This window comes from Stegostoma tigrinum, chromosome 31 (assembly GCF_030684315.1).
Source record: "Stegostoma tigrinum isolate sSteTig4 chromosome 31, sSteTig4.hap1, whole genome shotgun sequence".
NCBI lineage: Eukaryota > Metazoa > Chordata > Chondrichthyes > Orectolobiformes > Stegostomatidae > Stegostoma > Stegostoma tigrinum.
In genome coordinates this window covers 35,320,456-35,342,817 of record NC_081384.1, presented here as the reverse complement: position 1 = coordinate 35,342,817, position 22,362 = coordinate 35,320,456, and the positions used below count along the sequence as shown (strand labels likewise).

General features: G+C 42.7%; 1 protein-coding gene across 1 annotated transcript in view; it reads right to left on the bottom strand.

The window, feature by feature from the left end:
* Positions 1–21,580, bottom strand: part of mettl2a (methyltransferase 2A, methylcytidine) — a 49,766-nt gene extending 28,186 nt beyond the window's left edge. The window contains exons 1-3 of the mRNA XM_048560645.2: positions 21,461–21,580; positions 19,466–19,557; positions 16,917–17,332 (exon numbers count right to left, since the gene is read on the bottom strand). Coding sequence (XP_048416602.2) covers positions 16,917–17,332; positions 19,466–19,557; positions 21,461–21,558 — 606 coding nt within the window. The 5' untranslated portion in view covers positions 21,559–21,580. The remainder of the gene's footprint in view (positions 1–16,916; positions 17,333–19,465; positions 19,558–21,460) is intronic.
* Between the last annotated feature and the right edge of the window lie 782 nt (positions 21,581–22,362).

The window sequence follows — 22,362 nt, the reverse complement described above, 5'->3', positions numbered from 1 at the left end:
CTGGTCAGCATTGATTACCCGTTCCTAGTTGCCATTGAGAAGGCATTGGTGACCCGTGTTTTGAGCTAACGCAGTCCACTTGCCATTAGGGAGGGAATTCCACTATTTTGATCCAGTGACAGTGAAGGAATGGTGATATATTTCCAGGTCAGCATAGTGAGTGGCTTGGAGGGGAATTTGAAGGTGGTGGTGTTCCTTTATACCTCTGCCCTTGTCCTTCTAGATAGAAGTGAAGATGGGCTTGGAGGATGGTATCTGAGGATCTTTGGTGAATTTCTGCAATGCATCGTTAAATAACACACACTGCTACTACTGAGCATCGGTGGTGGAGGGAATGGATGCTTGTGGATGTAATGCTAATCAAGAGGGCTGCTTTGTCCTGGATAGTGTCAAGCTTCTTGAGTGTTGTTGGAGCCGTACCCATCCAGGCCAATGGGGAGTATTCCATCACACTCCACTCTCACTAGATGATGGTCAGGCCTTGGGGAGTCAAGAGGTGAGTTACTCCCCACAGTATTCCTAGCCTCTGACCTGCTCTTCTAGTCACTGTGTTTATGTGGCAGTCCAGTTGAGTTTCTGGTCAGTAGTAACCTCCAGGACGTTGATACTGGAGGATTCAGTGATGGTAACACCATTGAATATCAAGGGGCGGTGGTTAGAATGTCTCTTACCGTGATGGTCATAGCCTAGCATTTGTGTGGCATGGAATTTACTTGACATTTGTTAGCCAAAGCCTGGATAATGTCCAGATCTTGTTGCATGTGAACATGGAGTGCTTCAGTATCTGAGGTGTTGCAAATGGTGGTGAACATTGTGCAACCATTGGTGAACATCCCCACTACTGACTTAATGATGGAGGAAAGGTCATTGATGAAGCAGCTGAAAATGGTTGGGCCTAGGACACTACCCTGAGGAACTCCTGCAGAGATGTCCTGGGATGACTGACCTCCAACAACCACAACCATCTTTCTTTGTGTTGGGTATAATTCCTTTTTTTCTTTCTACCCTCCTGTACAGACATGTCAAGCATGCCACAACAGGTTGATCTTAAATTGTCAGAGAAATTGACTCCCTCATCAGCTTCCAAAATAGTGAACCAATTTGTGAGCAGGAGATGATGCTGACTCTTCCTAGTTGCTCCTTTCACCAGCTCTTACCCTCTAGAGTACAGAGTTACAAAAATTTGCAACTATTGAGCAAATTTTTCCTCATCTCAAAGTCAATAGAATCCAAGACTTAAGAAACCAAGACCATTCCAAGGACCTGAAACATTAACTCTGATTTTTTCGTTACTGATGCTGTCAGACCTGTTGAGCGTTTCCAGAAACATCAGTTTTTGTCATAGCTTTTCTGTGTGTGTGAGTGTTCAGTGACCTCCTCAGTCTCAAAGCTTCACACTGCATCCCAGGGTCACAGCAGTTCCCTTTGTCTATATCCACCATGCTTCCCTTAATCTTAACAAGGAATTAAGAAATCTTAACAATGTGACTGGCCAGGCACCAACACCCAGTTAACACAAGGTTCTGTAGTGTTCATACTTCAGAGCTAGGAGGCCTGGATTCAAGTCCCACCAGCTCCAGAGGTGTGTGTGTTGATTAGAAAACATAAACACTAGGTTTTGATTCAGATTCCTCAACCAGTGGAAACAATCACTGTGTCTTCTTTTTATTCACTTTTGAGACATGGGCTTCGCTGGCTAGCCAGCATTTATTGACCATCCATAGTTGCCTTTAAATTGAATGGCTTGCTCGGCTATTTTAGGGGGTAGTTGAAAGTCAACCACATTGCTGTAGGTCTGGAATCAAATGTAGGCCAGACGAGGTCAGGATAGCAGATTTCCTTTCCTGGAGGACATTAGTGAACTAGATCGGTTTTTCCAACAATGGTTCCATGGTCATCAGTAGATTTTTAATTCCAGATTATTGTTGAATTCAAATTCCACCATCTGCCATGGCAGGATTCGAACTTGGGCCCCAGAACATTAACTGAATTTTGGATTAATAATCTAGTGAAAATACCACTAGGCCATCACCTCTTCTACCCTGTCAAGAATCTTGTAAGTTTCAATGAAATGATCTTTCATTCTTTTAAACTCCAGCGAGTGTAGGTCCAACTTCTCCCCTCATAGGGCACCTCTCATTACAGGGATCCATTTAGTCAACTTTTGCTTTACCACTTCCACTACAACGATATCCTTTCTTAAACATAGAGGAAATGCACACTATAATCCAGATAACACAATGCAGCTACAACAAATCTTCACTTTTGTACACCAGTCCCAGACCATTTGTCTTTTTAATTGCTTGCTTCACCTACATGTTAACTTTCTGTGTTCCTTGTATGAGCAGACAGAAGTCTCTTGTCTCATGGGGCCCATGTAAGCATGGGTTTTAAGTAGGAAGCTATAATGGTTGGATCTCGCTAAAGCAGGAAGTTAGAAGGCAGGAGAATGAGATGTTATATCTGAATTAATTCTGTTCAAGTAAAGCATGATGACCCACTGATTGTAAACCATACAAAGTGATGTTATTTCATACTATTCCATAAAGATAAATTCTACTCACTGCATCGGTATTGTTGCTATACCTGTTTATTTACCAGGAAACAGAACAGTTTAGATGGGAATCATTATATTTACTTTGTAGATTTTGAAAATAAATGTGATTTGGTTGACTGGATCAAACCCTTGACTAAGTTAAAAATGGAATGGAGATGTAGATAACTCATATGAAGCATATATGTGGGACTTATAGTCACAGTGAGAGTAGCAAATATGAAGTGGGGATCATGAGTGATTGGAAGAAGAGCTTGTTGTTTATCATGAGTTCTTTGCAATGTCTCTGAGGAAGTAATGATGTTAAAAAACTGTTTGAAGAAACAAAATCTGTTACTAAGGTTGCGGTTTGAATGATAACATCAGTTACATTTGCAGCTAACAGTGTTTGCAGCAAGCACAGAAGAAGCAGACATGCTTTAGTAGGTGTAACAGTAACAGCAGGTCGGAACTTTAAAATAAAAGAAAACATTGACAAAACCAAAGAGATACATATCCACAAACTACCAAGAAATAGGGGTTGGTTAGCTCAGTTGCCTGGACAGATGGTTTGCAATTCAGAGTAATACTAACAGGTACTATGAAGGACTCTCCTTCTCAACCCCTCCTCTTGCCTGAGGTGTGGTAGGTTATACCACCACCAGTCATCTCTCTCTCATGAGAGAGCAGCCCAATGGTCTGGTGATTTTACCAAGAAATAGTCATTTCTTCATAGAAGGAAGAATACTTGCGGTCGTGGAAAATGTCAAAAATGGACCGGAAGTAATGGTTCTGAATTGGAAAGGCCTGTTTTAATGTAAGACAGAAATGGCGTAGCTACTTGTAAGAAAATGTACTTCTGATCATGGGAGTCTTTCAAAAAGGAAATAGAATGCTGGCCAACATGTTCATATAAAGATGAAGGGAGGGGTAAACATATCCAGAGAACCCCTGAATGTTCATGAATGTTCAGGATTGGAGAAACAAAGAAAGGAAGCATATGGTGGATAGTGTGGATACCAGTACCCTGAGAGGTGAATAGAACGTGCAGGCTGATACTTAACAATCAGGAGAGCAAAGAGGGAACATGACAAAGCACTGGCAGGTAAAATAAAATCCAGTTTTATCAGAATATTAGAGGGGTTAGAATACCCAGGGAGAGAGCAGGGCCCATCAGGGGCCAAAACAGCAATGTGAATGCACAGTGAGGAGACGTTGAGGAGGTTTTAAGTGAGTACTTTGCCTGTGTATTCACCATGGAGAACGATGATGGAGGCATGGAAATCAGGGCAGAGGAACCATGTTATACTTGAACAAATCGTAGTTGAGAGGCAGGGGTTTAGTGGGCTTAAAACTGAACACATCCCCAGACGCAGATGAGATATATCCCAAACTGTGGGAGCCAAGGGAGGAGACGCAAATGAACTACATTCATTTTCAAATTTGGCCTTATTCAGGTGCCAGGGGACTGGAGTACAGTTAATGTGTTAACATTATTTCAGAAGCATGGTACAGATGAACCAGGAAAGTTCAGGCCAGTGAGTCAAACATCAGTGGTAGGAAAACTTGGAAAAGTTCTAAAGGACAAAACTAATTTTCATTTGGAGAGGCAAGGGTTAATGGAGGATAATCAACATAGTTTTGTCAGGGAAGATCATTTCTGACAGGTTTGATTAAGTTTTTTGAGGTAGTGTGTGTAAACAAGGGTAGTGCAGCGGATGGAATCTGTTTCTGCTTCCATAAGGCTTTTGACAAGCGTCACATGGCAGACTGGTCAACAGGCAAAAGCTCATGGGATCCAAGGCCATTCTTGCAAATCAGAATCAAAATTGGCTTATTGGCAAAAGGTAGAGTTGTTTTTGCAACTGGATGCCTGTATCTGGTGGTGTATTGCAAGGTTTGATGATGAGTCCCTTGCTGTTTGTAATATACAGTAATGATCCAGGCACAAATAAAGGAGGCACAATCAGTAAGTTTGCAGGTGACAGAGAGTCTGTGGTATAGTAAATATAGAGGAGATATAGTATGTATAGAGAAGGAAAGCCATATATTACAGGGCAATGCAGATGGGTGGTCAGAAGGGCAGACAGTAGCGAATGGAATGCAATCCTGAAAAGTATGAGGTGATGCATTTTGAGAAATTTAACAAGGCAAGGGAGTACAGGATTGACGGTAGAACACAAAGTATAAAAGATCAGAGCGACCTTGCTGTGCATGTCCATAGATCCTTGAAGACAACAGGACAAGTGGATATGTAATTAAGATGACATTGTTGAGTACAGGAGTTGGGATGTCAAGTTGCAGCTGTACAGAAGGCCGCTTTTAGAATACTGTATTCAGTTCTGGTCTCCCTCCTATAGGAAAGATGTTGTTAAACTTGAAAGGGTTCAGAAAAGATTTACAAGGATGTTGCCAGGGTTTGAGCTGTAGGGAGAGGCTGAAAAGGCTGGGGCTGTTTTCCCTGGAGTGTCTGAGGATGAAGGGTGGCCTTATGGAGGTTTATAAAATCATGAAGGGCATTGATAAGTTGAATAGCCAAGGTCTTTTTCCCAGGTTAGGGGACTTGAAAACTAGAGGGCATAGGTTTAAGGTGACAGGGGAAAGATTTAAAGGGACCTGAGGGTCAACCGTTTCATACAGAGGGTGGTGTGTGTTTATGGAATGAGTTGCTGGAGGAGGAGCTGGTACAATTACAACATTTAAAAGGCATTAAAGGGCATGAATAGGAAGGGGGTTAGAGGAATATGGATTAAATGCTGGCAAATGGAACTACACCAGTTTAGGATATCTGTTAGGTGTGGATGAATTGGACCTAAGGGTCTGTTTTGTGCTGTACAATTCAACCACTCCACATGGGAAACTTGTTTATATTAGTTGAGGAACTGAATACAAGAGCAAGGAAGTTTTGATGGAGCTGGAAATGACATTAGTTAGGTTACAACAGGACTACTGTATGCAGTTCTGACCCGCACATGAAAGGAGATGATAACGCTAGTGCCAGAGCAGAGGAGATGCACCTGGATGTTGTCTGGGTGGAGCAATTCAGCTATGAAGAGAGGCTAGATAGGCAGGGGTTATTTGCTTTGGTGCAGAGAGGGCTGAGAGGGAAAGTGGTGTGCAAAATTGAGAGGCGCAGACAGGATGAAAGTGTTTCTCCTTAGTACAGAGCTTAATAACCAGGAGGTGTACCTTTAGGGCAAGAGGCAGAAAGTTTACAGAGTATTTAAGGAAGAATCTTTTCACCCAAGGGTGGTGGGTGTCTAGAACTCACTACTTGAAAGGGTGATTGAGACGGGAACCATCATATCATCTGACAGATATTTAGATCAGCACTTGAAATAACATTTTTTACAAGGCTTTGGGTGAAAATGCTGGAAAACAGGACTAGATAGACTGGTGCTCAATAACTGGTGCTGATGTGATGGTCCTCATTCAGTGCTGTAAAACTCTAATGACTTTAACTAGAATATACCCAGACTTGGGCTGACAAGTGGCAAGTAACATTTGCGCCATACAAATGCCAGGCTATGACCGTCACCAATAAAAGACAACGTAACCACCACTCCTTGGTATTCAATAGTGTTACCATCACTGAATCCCCCACCATCAACATCCTAGAGGTTCATCATTGACCAGATACTCAACTGGACTCACGACATAAACACAATAGCTACACCAGCAGATCAGAGGCTAGGAATACTGCGGCAATTAACTCACCTCCTGACTCCCCAAAGCCTGTCCATCGTCCACAAGGCACAATGTGATGGAATACTCCTCACTTGCCCAGATGGTTGCAGTTCCAACAACACTCAAGAAGCTTGACACCATCCAGGGCAAACCAGCCCACTCGACTGACACTACATCCACAAACATCCCACTCCCTCCACCCCGACGCTCAGTTGCAGCAATGTGTAACATCTACAAGAAGCACTGCAGAAATTCACCAAAGGTCCTCAGACAGCACTGGACTGCAGCAGTTCGAAAAGGCAGCTCATCACCACCTTCTCAATGGCAACTAAGGATGGGCAAGAAATGTTGGCCAGCCAGTGATGCCCACATCTCTCAAATTGAATTTTAAGAAGTGCAAGAAGTCAAGTATTAAGAAAGCCTAATACCTGCAGATAGAAAATGCACCAAAGAAATTAGAACAAGGACAGGAAGGAAAAAGGCCAATACATTCAAGAGGAGAGAGTTACTCCAACAACCACAAAACAGAATAAACCTCTGAAGAAGCAATCTGTAAACAGCTTGATTCAGACTGTTGTTTTGGATGAGAGATGAGAGATTTGGACCTTACATCAGACACTTTGTTCTAACTCATTCATGCTGACCACATTTCCTAAACTGGACCAGTCCCATTTGCCAGCATTTGGTCTACATCCCTCTAAACCTTTCCAATCATGTATCTGTCCAAACATCTTTTCAATGTTGTAACTGTACCTGGCTCCACCACTTTCTCTGGCAGCTTGTTCCATACATGCACTGCCCACTGCGTGAAAAAGCTGCCCCTCAGTTTCCTTTTGAATCTTTCCCCTCTTACTTTAAATCTATATCCTCTAGTTATGGATTCCTCTACCCTTTGAGAGAGACTTTGTGGCTATTTACCTTATCCAAGCCCCTCATTATTTTATAAACATCTATAGGTCACCCCTCAACTAACAATCTAGTGAAGAGTGTCCCAGCCTATCAAGGCTTTTGTTATAACTCAAACTCTCCAGTCCCAGTAATACCGCTGTAAATTTTTGCTGTACCCTTTCTAGCCTAACGACATGTTTTTCAGAGCAGGCTGATCTGAATTGTACTCTAAAAGTAGCTTCACCAACATCTCGTACATCCAAAACATGACACCCCAACTCCTACACTCAATGCTCTAACCAATGAAGGTAAGCATGCTAAATGCCTTCTTTGCCATCCTGCCCACTTTTAGGGAACTATGAACCTGCACCCCTAAATACCTTTGTTCAACTCTGACTAGGGCCCTGCATTAACTGTGTAATTACTGCCCTGGATTTGCCTTACCAAAATGCGACACCTCACGTTTGTCTAAATTAAACTCCATCTATCACATCTTGGCCATCAACCAATTGGATCAAGATCTCGTGGTGCTCTTTGATAGCTATCCACTATACCATCAATTTTGGTATCATTCGCAAACTTACTAATCATACCTCCTATATATACCTCATCCAAACCGTTCATATAGATGACAAACTGCAGTGGAGCCAGAACCGATCCTTGCGGCACACCACTGGGCACAGGGCTCCAGTCCAAATAACAATCCTCTACCAAGACCCCCTGTCTTCTACCATTGAGCCAGTTTTGTATCCAACTGAGTATTTCTCTCTGGATTCCATGCTTTCTAACCTTATTAACCAGTCCATCACGCAGGACCTTATTGAAGGCCTTGCTAAAGTCCACGTAGACAACATTTATTGCTCTGCCTTCATCTGTCTTCTTGGTAATCTCTTCAAAACTTCAATTAAATTTGTAAATGATTTCCATGCATTTGATCAGTCCTTTTCTTTCCAAATGCGTGCAAATCCTCTCTCTTTGAATCCCGTCCAAGGTAACAATTTGCTAAATAGCCATGAATACGTGTTTGGAGAAATACAGAAAAGAGATGTCAGACAGAAAAAGTAATCAATGAATACTGAGGAAGGTGAGAAACAAAGATATTTATTTAAAATAAATAGACAGAGAGACACGAGGCAGGATACACAGTTCTTTACACAGAAGGTCGTGGGTGCCTGGAATGTGTTGCCAGTGGAGGTGGAAGACGCAGACACGTTGTGTCTTTTAAGATACATTTGGACAGGTACTTGGATGGGCAGGGAGCAAATGGACACAGACCGTTAGAAAATAGATGTCGGGTTAGATAGAGGATCTTGATTGGCGCAGGCTTGGAGGGCCAAAGGGCCTATTCCTGTGTTGTAGGTTTCTTTGTTTCTTTGATACACCTTAATAGGAAATCAAATAGCCAAAATACGTTATTGAGACAAAGTTCCAAGGGGGGGGAAAGGAAGAGATTATTAATGTTAGGTGGTTTGAAACTTGAAGAAAGTTAATGAGAAATGAAAAGACGGACACAGACAGAGGCTGAGAGATGACCATGAGTCATGGACCTTTCTTTAGGCAGACGACAACCAATGACAGCATAGTGGTTCATACCTGACATCATAATTTTCAAAAAGACTGGCCAACTTATTTGGAATATTGCAGTAAAGGCACAGAAGTTTAAACCATGAGGGAGCAGTCTAATTCGACCGTGGCTTACATTATTGTATAATTAAACAGTGGCAGTATGAGCACATCCGAGGATGCTGAAGGGAGCAACTGGCATTGTTGGAACGGAGACAATGACTTGGGAAACCCGAAGCATTGGATCTGCATCCTCACTGAAGCTTAGGCTCTGCAATAGGGTCAAAGAAAAAGCACTGATGTCAAAGGTCCACAAGATTTAGAAAAGCTGAAAGGTCAAAGAGCAAACCGCCATCCAAAAAAGTACATCAACAAGGTTAAAGATCAAAATAGGGGAAATCTAATCTCTATAAACCAAGCTAGGCATTTTTTACTGCCCACTGTAATGGAGTTGGTCAAGGTGGAATTGCAGTGCACTACTGAAGTGAAGTGGTCATCCTAATTCTCCTAGAGTTCTGCCCAATATTTCTCCCTCAACCAGTACAAGCTTAACAGATTAAATGTGCAATCATTTCACTGCGATGATCAATAAAGTATGATCAACTATGATCAATAAAGTAGTTGTCTACAAGAATTGTGGTTCAAAAAGAGATTCAGTATGTGGAGATGTTGGAAGGAAAGCATTATTTGCAAATAATTTTCACCATTGAATCTGGATGTATCAAATTGCCGGTGGGTGATAATATTGCCTTTCTGTAGGCTTTGACGACCTGAACCTGGTGTGATAAAACCTCATTGGGCTGGGCTTCCTATTATCATCTCCGTGGTGCTGGCTGTCTGACATTGTACATCCAGCCACTTCTCTGAAATTCTTATTGTTGAGAAATTTCCCCACTTCACACAGAAACACAACAAAGACATTTTTTTAGGGGATAATGTTTGAAAGGTATCGATTTTTCCCTCCATTCCAACTCAACTTCAAACCGAAGATGGATTTTAATATTTTTAAATAAAGCGAGCAACTTTACATGGATTACATTCAAAGCAGGATGTAGTAGGTGCATTATTACAGAGGCAGAGCTAACATGAAGATCTAAGCGCCTATACTTATCGGCATTATTCTACTGTGCAAAGCCTTCTTGAGTGTCCCCTTTTTGTTAACCTAGTGCCTGTGATGAAGAAAACTAACAAAGCTATGACCTTTCCCACAAAGCAACACCAAGGTGATTTTGTGCACAAGGTTCAGTATAAGATATATAAAAAGACAGTCACAGCAACCAGTGTTTGGGGACCAAAGTAACAAATATCTTGTCTGCCCAGTGATGGCAAGTTACTGATTCACATACATGCTAAGTTGCTGACCCAGACACTATGGGTCATCAAAAATTGTGTTAAACAAAGGTTGAATAGTTTGAGAAGGGAGGGCTTTACAAGAGTATCAAAGGTTGCAATGCTAATGATAATTTTCAGGCTAAGGGACTGTAATAAGATTTTTTGATCCCTTTACATTCCTACTGAAGCCACATGGCTTGACACTGATTTTCAACAAGGGACTAACTCAATTGTTTGGTGTTTCAGTCATTCCTCTAGGAGGCAATATATTGAGGTGAAATGACACAGGCACTGGCTGGGCTGGGCCATCATCCCTCACACAAGGGGTAGAGTGTGTCTGAGGAATTCTTTCACCATGCTTGGAGCCAGATGAAATCCCGTCCACATTTCGAGTGGAGGCCAATTGATATTGATGGGCAGGAGCCCAAACTAATATTTCCTTACACAAGACAAGTTCAATGCTCAGTTAGTGTGGTAACCAAACTGTTGCTCTAGCTTAGAGTTATTAACTCAGTGCTACAACGGAACATAAAGCTGATGGACTAGAGATGACCATGACAAATCATCCAACAATCTTTCTACTTTAGAAATATAGTACATTATACTTGAAAGTTAGGAAATATTTCTCCAACTTATCCAACTCTCTCCAATCAACTGAGACAAATCAACCTGCTCACTACAGTCTATATAGATTGTTTTAGCCTGCACTCTTGATAAACAGGGAAATAATTATATACCTGAACTACCAGAGGTTTATGGTATTATCGCGATCTCCGTAATGTCCAAGTAGTCAGTTGAGGGTGTAAGTAAGACGGCTTTCCGCTGCTAAGTTTTATTCAAGACAAAGTTGCATTACTCTTTAAGTGATTTATGCTGTTTAAAAAAAAGTGATGTGTATGCCCCCTGCATTACATTTCTATTACTTAGTGTGTTTCTTTTTACATTGACTATGTGGACCTCTTGATCAACCATCATATTCTTTCAGCTGGCACACTCCTGTTCCCATAGGTGCCTGTTAATAAGCAGTTTTCTGTAGTTAAAACTGCACTTCACCCTCCTTCGCTCTCGAAGTTGAACATGTGCCCATGTGTAGCTGAAATCAATGATTACGTTAAACATACAGGTGTTTATCTTGTTTCTTTCATTGCTTGAATACTTCACGACAGAAGGACCTTGTATTTATATTTATATCCTTCATGATCTCAACATGTCCAAAAGTGCTTTAGAGGCAATTTTTTTCCCCATGTGATGTGGGCATTTATTGCCTTCTTAGTTGCCCAGAGGCCATTTACAAGTCAACCACATTTCTGTGGATCTGGAATCACATGTATTCAAACCAAATTAGGATGGCAGCTTCCTTTTAATAAAAGGAAGGAAAACCAGATGGATTTTTACATTTATGTCGAGCTGGATGAACACAGCAGGCCAAGCAGATCAAAGGAGCAGGAAGGCCCGAAACGTCAGCTTTCTAGCTCCTCTGATGGTGCTTGGCCTGCTGTGTTCAGCCAGCTCTACGCCTTGTTATCTCAGATTCTCCAGCATCCGCAGTTCATACTATCTCTGGATTTTTACTGTAATCGACAATGGTTTAATGGTCACCATCATGCTGGCTTTTTGTAAATCTGAATTCAAATTTCACAATCTGTCATGTTAGGATTCAAACCCACGTCCCCATAAGATTAGCCTGGGACTCTGGATCTCTAGTCCAGTGGCATTACCACTCTGCCATTGCCTCCCCAGTACATTAATACAGTGATCAATTTGCACACAGCAGCTCCCATAAACTACTATACAACTGTGACCAGATAACCTATTTTGGTGATGACAGGTCACCAGGGAAAACTCTAAATTGCACCACAAGATAATCCACATCCACTGCGGGGGGCACTTGGGGCCTTGGGTCAATCAACACCTCATCTGAAAGGTGGCATCTCTGATAATGCAGTACTCCCTCAGTTTATGGAGGAGTTTAAAATATCTTCTTCAGAATTGGTTCTTTTGCATTTGATATGCTGTACCTTTTTTCTTTATCAGAAACAGTCTTTTCTAACGTTCCAGTTACTCTTTTTCAACTTTGAGCTGCTATTCCTGCCACTACACCTGCTTTTAGTATAAGTTTCAAAAACTGCAATTATATGTTGTGTGGTTGGTTGGTTGGTTCACCGAGCTAGTCCATTGTTCCGCAGACATTTCATTACCCCGCTGGGTAAAATCATCAGTGCAGCCTCTGGTGATGCGCTGTTGTTTTCCTGCCCGTTATTTAAACTCAGGTATCCGTTGAGCTGGGTTACCTCAGTGCTGGTTTTCCTTCGCAGTGGAGTATATATAGGGTTTAGCTCTATGTTGTTGATGGCCTTCTCAGTGCAGAGCCAGGCCTCTAGAACTCCCATGCTTGTCTTTGCTGGGCCTGTCCCAGGATCCTGGTGTTGTCCCAATCAAACTGGTGATTTTCCTTATGATGGATGGAAATGAGTGAACATTGGTCATGTCTTTTTGTTGCTAGTTTATGTTCGTGTACTCTTGTGGGTAATTTTCTTCCTGTTTGTCCAATGTAATGTTTGTCACAGTCATTGCAGGGAATCTTGCATATGATATTGGTCTTGTTCATAATGGGTTATGGGTCTTTGGTTCGGGTTAGCAGTTGGTGAAGGGTTGATGTGGTTCATGTGTTAGCCAGTGCCCAGCGGTTGTAGGAGTCTTGTGATTAGTTCAGATGTGTCCCTGATGTAAGGTAGCGTGATGTGTGAATCAGGACATGCAGTATCTTTCTGTTGTTGTTTGTGTAATAGGCATCTTCTGACCCAGGTTTTTGGGTTTCCATTGTCTTAGAATAAGGTACTCTTCTTCTTTTTGGCGCAGTTCTGTGTTGCTGCAATGTGTTGTTGCCTGTTTAAATAGAGTTTTTGTGCAACTTCGTTTGTGGGTATTAGGGTCGTTGCTGTTGAAATTCAGTACTTGGTCAGTGTGTGTGGCTTTCCTGTGTACCTTTGTTAGGAATTCCCTGTGGGTCCTGTGTTCCACCATGACGTCCTGGAATGGGAGCTGTTTGTTCTTTTCCTCTTCTTTGGTGAATCTAATCCCAGTGAGAGTGTTGGTTTAGTTCGTGTGTCTCCTCTAGTTTGGTCTGTTCAATAATTTCAAAGGTGTTGTCCACGTAGCATATCCATAGTTTTGGCTGGATTAGCAGAAGGGCCATGCTTTTGAGTCCCTGGATCACCGCTTCAGCTATTTGTCTGGAGATAGGGATCCCACGGATGTCCCATTGATATGTTCATATATTTGGCCTTTAAAGATAAAGTGGGTAGTGAGGCATAGGTCCAGTAGCTTCAGCATGTTGTCTATGGAGATGGTGTCACTCAGGTTTTGTTCTTGTTTCCGTAGCATTGCCAGTGTTTCTCTTGCTAGTGGCAGGTCTATCGATACAAATAGTGTAGTAATGTCAAATAATACCATGGTCTCTATGTCGTCTATTCTTATGTCCTTATGATGGAGCTGAGGAACTCCTGGGCTGAGTGGATTGAGTGGGGTGATTTGCTGATGAGGTGCTTTCGCCACCTTGTAACTTCATGGCTAATCTATGTGAAGGCATGCCTGGCAGGGAGACTATGGGTCTGAGGGGTACTTTCAGTTTGTGTACTTTTGGGAGGCCATAGAAATGCAGGGTGTTAGTTCCTTCAGGTTTCATTCTTAGGGTAGTCTGTTTTGTCAATTTGTCTGGTCTGTTTGAGTCTTGAGTGTGTTGAGTATCTTGTTGCCCCATTGTGGGGTTGGGTCTGTCTGCACTTGTTGGTATGTGTTCTTGTCAGCTAGTAGTGTCTGTGCCTTGGAGACGTAGTCCTGTTTATTTAGTATTACCGTCATGCGCCTTTCTCTGCTGGTAGTATTATGATGTTTCTGTCCTTTTTCAGTCCTAGCGCCTTCCTTTCTGATGTGTTAAGAATGTTAGGTTCGCTCTTTCTGGTCAGTGTCGGGATCACTGTCTTGTCTCATAGCTTGTTGTGTTTCTTCATTGACACCATTGGTCTTCAGTGTGGCTTCTAGTATGGCTGAAAAATCTGTCTTGTTGGTGTCTGTGTGGCTGTAGTTGAGTCTGCGAATTAGGACAGCTTTCTCTGTGTCTGTCAGTTACCTATCTGAAAGGTTTCTTATCCAGGTGTCTGCTCTGTTGTTGCCGTTTCGGTGGGTTAGTTTGTTTAGTTTCTCCTGAAAGATCTGTCTTTTCTTGATTCTTGTAGTCTGTTTAGCCAGCAGGGTAATGAAATGTCTACGGAACAACGAACCAGCTTGGCGAGCCAACAAACCACAACGAAAGGTATAAATCTACTCAAAAATGTTAGACTGCAAGTACAGTGGTGGTCGCCTCGGCAAAAGCTTTACATGTCGCGGTGTTAATAGTGATGGATCAGTCACAGGAGCTAATGAATTTTTCAACATCATTGTCACATTACATGATGGAAAAACATACCCTGCCAATAAATAAGTCGAACCAAGATTTATCCTGGATCCTGGCTAAGTTATGCAGCAAAGCATCTGACATTTTTCCAGCAAACAGTGAATTCTGATTCTTATTTGAGAGGTATATTATGGAAGGGTAGTTGCTGTCTCACACTGCAGACAAAGAAGTCTTAAAAGTAGAAAGCCGAATTTAAGGTCACATTGCTCCAAGTGTCTGAAGTCACATTTTGAAGAATTGGAGACAGAGAAAATGAAAACAATGAGAACAACCTCCATTGAGTTGTGTGGCATTATCACCATGCTTAATGGGACACACTACAAACAAATCTAGCAACTCAAGAATGGGCACCCATGACGTGCTGTGGGCCATCAACGGCAGCAGAATTGTACTCCAGCGCAATCCGTAACCTCATGGCCTGGCATATCCCTCTGTCAACCATTACCATCAAGGCACGGGATCAATCCTGGTTCAACGGTGAGTGCAGGAGGGTGTGCCAGGAACAGCACCAGACCTACCTGATGATGAGGTATCAACCTGGTGAAGCAACCAAACAGGACTACTTGCACACCAAAAAGCGAAAGCAGCAAGTGATCCAACAACCATCAGATAAGATCTAAGCTCTGCAGTCCTGCCACATCCTGTCAGGAAAGGTGGTGGACAATTAAACAACTCACTGGAGGAGGTGCCTCCAGAAATATCCCCATTCTCAATAATGGAAGAGGCCAGTACATTCATGCAAAAAATAAGGCTGAAGCATTCACAGCAATCTTCAGCCATAAGTGCTGAGTGGATGATCCATGTCGGCCTCCTCCAGTGGTCCCCAGGATGACAGATACCAGTCTTCAGTCAATTCGATTCACTCCACGTGATATCAAGAAACAGTTGGAGACACTGGATACTGCAAAGGCTACAGGCCCTGACAATATTCCGGCAATAGTACTGAAGACTTGTGCTCCAGAACTTGCAGCTCCCCTAGCCAAGCTGTTCCAGTACAGTTACAACACTGGTATCTACCCAACAATGTGGAAAATTGCCCAAGTATGTCGTGTACACAAAAAGGAGAAATCCAACCTGGTCAATTACCGCCCCATCAGTCTCCGCTCGATAATCAGTAAAGTGATGGAAGGTGTCAGTAACAGTGCTATCAAGCAGCACCTGCTCAGTGACGCCCAGTTTGGGTTCCACCAGGGCCACTCAGCTCCTTACCTCATTACAGCCTTGATTCAAACACAGACAAAAGAGCTGAATTCCAGATGTGAGGTGAGAGTGACAGCCCTTGATATCAAGGCTGCATTGAACTGAGTGTGGCATCAAGGACCCCTAGCAAAACTGGAATCAATGGGTAGCAGAGAGCAAAAGCTCCGGTGGTTGGAGTCATACCTGGCACACAGGAAGATGGTCATGGATGCGGAAGGTCGATCATCTCAGCTCCAGGACAACTCTGCAGGAGTTCCTCAGGGTAGTGTCCTTGGCCCAACCATCTTCAGCTGCTTCATCAATGACCTTCCCTCCATCATAAGGTCAAAAGTGGGGATGTTTGCTAATGTTCAGCACTATTTGTGACTCCTCAGATACTGAAGCAGTCCATGTTCACGTGCAACAAGTTCCTGACAATATCCAGGCTTGGGGTGACTAGTGGCAAGAGACATTCGTGCCACACGAAAGCCAGGCTATGATCATCACCAATAAGAGACAATCTAACCACTGTCCTTTGACATTCAATGGTGTTACAATAACTGAATCCCCCATTATCAACATCCTGGGTGTTACCATTGACCAGAAACTCAACTGGACTCACCACATTAACAGAGTGGCTACAAGAGCAGGTCAGAAGCTGGGAATACTGCAGCAAGTAACTCACTTCCTGACTCCTCAAAGCCTGTCGCCATCTACAAGGCACCAGTCAGAAGTGTGATGGAATAGTCCCCATTTGCTTGGATGAGTGCAGCCCCAACAACATTCAAGAAGCTTGACACCATCCAGGAAAAAGCAGCCTGGTTGATTTGCACCATATCCACAAGCATTCACTTCTTCCACCCCTTACACTCAGTAGCAGCAATGTGTACAATCTACAAGATGCACTGCAGAAATTCACCAAAGATCCTGAGACAGCACCGTCCAAACCCACGACCACTTCCATCTAAAAGGACAAGGGCATCAGATATATGGGAACACCACCACTTCCAAGTGCCCCTCCAAGTCACTCACCATCCTGACTTGGAAATACATCACTGTTCCTTTGATGTTGCTGGGTCAAAATCCTGGAATTCCTTCCTTAATAGCACTGTGGGCCAGCTCACAGCAGTAGGACTGCAGATGTTCAAGAAGGCAGCTCACCACCACCTTCTCAAGACGAACTAGAGATAGGCAAGAAATGCTGGCCAGCCAGGACACCCACATCCCACAAAAAATGGATAGAAATGTACTTTAAAATAATCACAAAATATCTCACATTACCTCAAGTATACTGAATATTGCAGATGATCCTATGTAGTTTGTATCTGGTGATTCTGTATCACCCAGCTTAGTGTGCATCTGTGGCATACTCCCTGATGATAAGTCCACAAGGCTGCCTGTTCTCTGACTGTACTGCATACCATCAGCCTCAACTTTCAAATTATTCTGCTCTGTCTCTTCTGCACCATTCTGGGGTAACTGCAAGGCATTTTCGACAGTCCACTCAAGGCAGCTCCCGGGATCAGTTCCGCTATGGTCGGATGCTGCTGCAGTTGGCCCAGATTTATCCAACAGGAAGGACTTATCCAACAACTCAGGGAACTCTGTGAAAAGCCAGTGACGATCTTTGAAGAATCTGTTCTCGTGAATTTTGTAAAAATCATTCCAGTAACTGTTGGCCTTGGTCTCGTACTCCACTGTTTGGAAAGCAAGCCAAATTTAAAAAAGGTTAGCCTTTGTTGTTACTATAGCCATTATCACAGTAGTACTCTTTAGTATACAGCTACATTCACAATTTCAGGTTACAAGGACTACATTTGAAATGTCTCCTGAAAAGCACTGTTGACCTCAGTTACAAAGCTTTCCTGGCTAACACTGAAAGAAATAGCGTTCCAAATCTTTCTGATCCTGGGGAAAAAGGTGATTGGATAGTGGTCTATCTACTAGATCTTGATTAAAATCAAGGAAGGAAGGAACATTAACCATTAATGAAGTCGAGAAAAGCAAAACAGAGACACAAACAGACAGGGACTGAAAGATAGTGATAGAATCACACAGCACTGGAACAGATCGGTGTAGCAAGTCCACGCTGACCGTGCTCACATGCCAGCATTTGGCGTATATCCTTCATGTACTTATCCAAATGTCTTTTAAATGTTGTAGTATCTGCATCCACATTTCCTCTGGCAATTCATTCCGCACACTAACCACACATTGTGTTTACAAAACAAAATTACCCCTCATGTCCTTTTTTAAATCTTTCTTCTCTCAACTTAAAAATATGCCCCCTAGGTTTGAACTCCCTCACCTTAAGCAGAAATCCTTTGCTATTTACCTTATCTATGCCCTTCATGATGTTATAAAGCTCTCTCAGTCACCCCTCAATGTTCTATGCTCTGGTCAGCCTATTTTTATAACTCAAACCATCCATTCCTGGCAAAATCCTGGTAAATCTTTTCTGAACCCTCTCCAATTTACTAACATCCTTTCCTAATAACCCAGCAACCACAACTGCATACAGTTCTCCAGAACAGGCCTCACCAATGTCCTGTACAACCTCAACAACACATTTCCAACTCCTATACTCAACAAAGGGAAGTGCTAAATGCTTCTTAACCACTCCGTCCACCTGTGATGCAAATTTCAAATAAGTATGTACCTGAATCCCTAGCTCTTTCTGTTCTCCAACCCCAACCAAGATCCTACCATTAACTGTATAAGTCCTCCCTTCGTCTGTTTTATCAAAATGCAATACCTCATATTTTTCCAAATTAAACTCCTCCTGCCACTTCTGAACCCATTGATCATGATCTCTTTGTAATCTTAGGTAACCTCCACTGTTCACCATACCACCAATTTTGGTGTCACCTGTAAACATACTAACCATGCCTTCTATATAGTCATTCAAGTCACTTATATATATATATATGATAAAAGTGGGCCCAGTCCTATCCCCGTGGAACACCACTATTGGTAAATGTTAGAAAACTTACAAAAAGGCCAGTTTTAACACATTGTCCAAAATGAAATGTGAAGATCTATGCACTAATTGCACAACTTTTGTCATTCTTGAGAAGTGGACATGGAATTTTCTTTGAAAGTTGTATAAAATCATCTAATCTGCCTCATAAATCTCCTCATCCTTTAGAAATTGACTGCTGATTAATTGGATACATAATGTCACTCTGCACATCACGTCACTGATTTAAGGCTGTTAGTGAGTAGTGATTTTAAAATATGCTAATGATCACTCCCACAGTTTGCACCAGGTATGCTCGTGTTTTTGACATTCTGTGTATTACATTGTCTTCCAAGCCAAACATAGACACGCAAGGGAATTCCTAGAGCGATGGTTCTCCACCCATACCTCCATCAACAAACATATAAAATTGGATCCCATACGCAAACCCATACAGATTAAAACCGGAAATGACAGCACTCTCTATAATGGACTGGACCGTGTAAATTCCAAGCGGAGTAAAATAACATAGTTTCATCAGAGGCTCCACTGATGATGTTGCCTAGATTGGTGATAAAACTTCTGAACAAAAACAAGCCAGCTCGGTGAACAAGTCAACAACCTCACTGACAACTGTGTCAGCTGATTAAGGCATAATGAATATGATATGACTTCTTTGAGTGAGTATCAAATAAATTTCCCAATTCTGGAAAGACTGAGTTCATTTGTAAGCAGAGATGAAAAATGGAGTGTTTAACTTGCCCACTGTATATGGAGCAATAAATATATTTATTTTCCTGATTAGAATTTTTCAGGCCTTTCCTTGAACTGGTGCTGGCTTGTGAAAAGAAAGTTCCTGTGTTTTACTCACCTTGTTTATCTGGAGATACCAGCTGGGTACAGTTTTCCTCAACTTTTTTCCTGGCTGCAGCCTCTTGTTCTTCAGACCATTCCACATTATCCCTATGTAACAGGAGAAAAGGAAAGCAATTCGATCCAGCATGCCTGTCTATTGGAAACAGTATTATGGCACTGGATTGAGGCAAAAATACCACTAATGTCCTTCATGAAGGGACCCTGCAACTTCTCCATGTAGCACTGATCAATACAACATGCTTAACTCTGTGATAGAATACTGACAGTAAAAGAACAATCAGACTTCTATAACTGGCTGATTACACTGTCTCAATTCCCAAAAAGATGTTGAAAATTTTTATGTGGAGTGTAATTAGGGTGAAACATTGGTTACAGACCAGACAGTCATACTTCTGTGGTGGGCAAATTATTGGAGAAGATTTTGAGAGATAGTATTTATGACTATTTGGAAAAGCACAGCTTGATTAGAAATAGTCAGCATGGCTTTGAAGCGGGGGGGGGGGGGGGGGGGGGGGGCGTCGGTCATGCCTCACAAGCCTTAATGAATTCTTTGAGGATGTGACAAAACACATTGATGAAGGCAGAGCAGTGGATGTGGTGCATACAGATTTTAGCAAGGCATTTGACAAGGTTCTCCATGGTAGGCTCATTCAGAAATCAAGGAGACATAGGATTTAGAGAAATTTGGCTGTCTGCATACAAAACTGTTGTTCAATAGAAGACAGAGGGTGGTAGTAGATCACAAGTATTCAGCTGGAGGTCAGTGACCAGTGGTGTTCCGCAGGGATCTGTTCTGGGACCTCTGCTGTTTGTGATCTTTATAAATGACTCTGATGAGGAAGTGCAAGCGTAGGTTAGTAAGTTTCCCGATGATAGGAAGGTTGGTGGAATTGTGGATAGCGAGGAGGACTGTGTAGGTTGCAACAAGACATTGACAGGATGCAGAGCTGGGCAAAGAAACGGCAGATGGGATGCCACCCAGAAAAGTGCGAAGTGATTCATTTTGGAAGCTCAAATTTGAATGCAGAATACAGGGTTAATGGCAGGATTCTTGGTAGTGTGGAGGAACAGAGGGATCTTCGAATCCACGTTCACAGATCCCTGAAAGTTGTTACCCAAGTAAAGAAGCCGTATGATGTGTTGGCTTTCACTGGCAGGAGGATTGAGTTTAAGGGCGCAAGGTTATGCTGGAACTCTATAAAACCCTTGTTAGTCCACATTTGGACTATTGTATTCAGTTCTGGTCGCCTCATTATAGGAAGGATGTGCAAGCTACAGAGAGGGTGCAGAGGAAATTTACCAGGATGCTGCCTGGACTGGAGGGCTGGTCTTATGAGGAAAGGCTGAGGGAGCTGGGGCTTTTTTCATTGGAGCGAAGAAGGTTGAGAGGTGACTTGACAGAGGTGTACAAGATGACGACAGGCATAGATAGAGTGGATAGTCAGAGGCTTTTTCCCCAGTGCGTAAATGATTATTACAAGGGGGCAGAATTTTAAGGTGATTGGAGGAAGGTATAGGGGAGATGTCAGAAGTAGGTTCTTCACACAGAAATTGGTGGGCATGTGGAATGTGCTACCAGCAGTGATAGTGGAGTCAGATAATTTAGAGATTTTTAAGTGACTCTTGGATAGGTACATGGATGGTAGTATAACGTAGGGTATTGCAGCATAGTTTGATCTTTCTAGCATAATAGGTCGGCACAACATCGTGGGTTGAAGGCCCTGTACTATGCTGTGCTGTTCTATGTGCTCAAGTTGGGGAAGTGGAATGTTATGCACATGAGCGGGATGGCGCTGAACTTCATACAGCCTTCAGCATGAAAACAAGTGGAGAAGTAAATGAAGATCTGAACATTCTACTCTTGAACTCATCAAGAAAGGTTGCAGCGAATGCAAGGTGTACTTGTGGGAGAACTGATGACAATAAAAGCTTAGTCAGCGCAAGAAGGGTCCTCTTTTGAAGGACGTGTCCATGTGTCGCACATTCTTACCAGGCATTATGCTGAAAAACGTTGCCCGGGTCGGTCAGATACCGATTCCCAAACCGTGGCCTCTGAAAGAAGGCTGCCATGATGGAACCCCAAAGCATGCTGGGATAGTGGAGGACCGGGAAGTCCTCCGGAGTTGGCTGCGATGGCTTGCAGGGATAAAGGAAGACTCGCTAGTGCCGTTGAGAGGGAAGTGGGCGTATGTGGCTGTTGAAGCTGAACTAGTGTGACAGATACAAATAAGAGAAAACGGTGGATATGTTAGTAAAATGGTAATGAAGGAGTCTGCCTGTTATACCTGCCTTTGCAGAAACTCTGATTAGTGAAGTAAAAGGGTGTTTTTTGTTTCAAAATCTTTTCCGTCAGTAAACACGAACATCATGGAAACAAAGAACATCGAACAATACAGCGCAGAACAGGCCCTTCGGCCCTCGATATTGTGCCGACATGTGAACTAATCTAAGCCCATCCCCCTACACTATCCCATCATCATCCATATGCTGATCCAAGGCCTATTTAAATGCCCCTAATGTGGCTGCGTTAACTACATTGGCAGGGAGGGCGTTCCACACCCTTACCGCCTCGGTTCAACTTGTGCATGCAGACCATGTTCCCAAACTAATCCCGTCTCATTTGCCTGTGATTGGCCCATGTATCTCGAAACCTTCATATTCGTATACCCATCCAAATGCCTTTTAAATGTTGTACTTGTACCAGCCTCCACCAGTTTCTCTGGCAGCTCATTCCATACAGGCACTGTCCTCTGAGTAAAAAAGTTGCCCCTCAGGCCCCTTTTAATCTTTCTCCTCTCACCTTAAAAATATGCCTCCTAATGAAAAGACTTTTGCTGTTCACCTTACCGAATGCCCCTCATGATTTTATAACCCTGTAAAAGGTTACCCTTC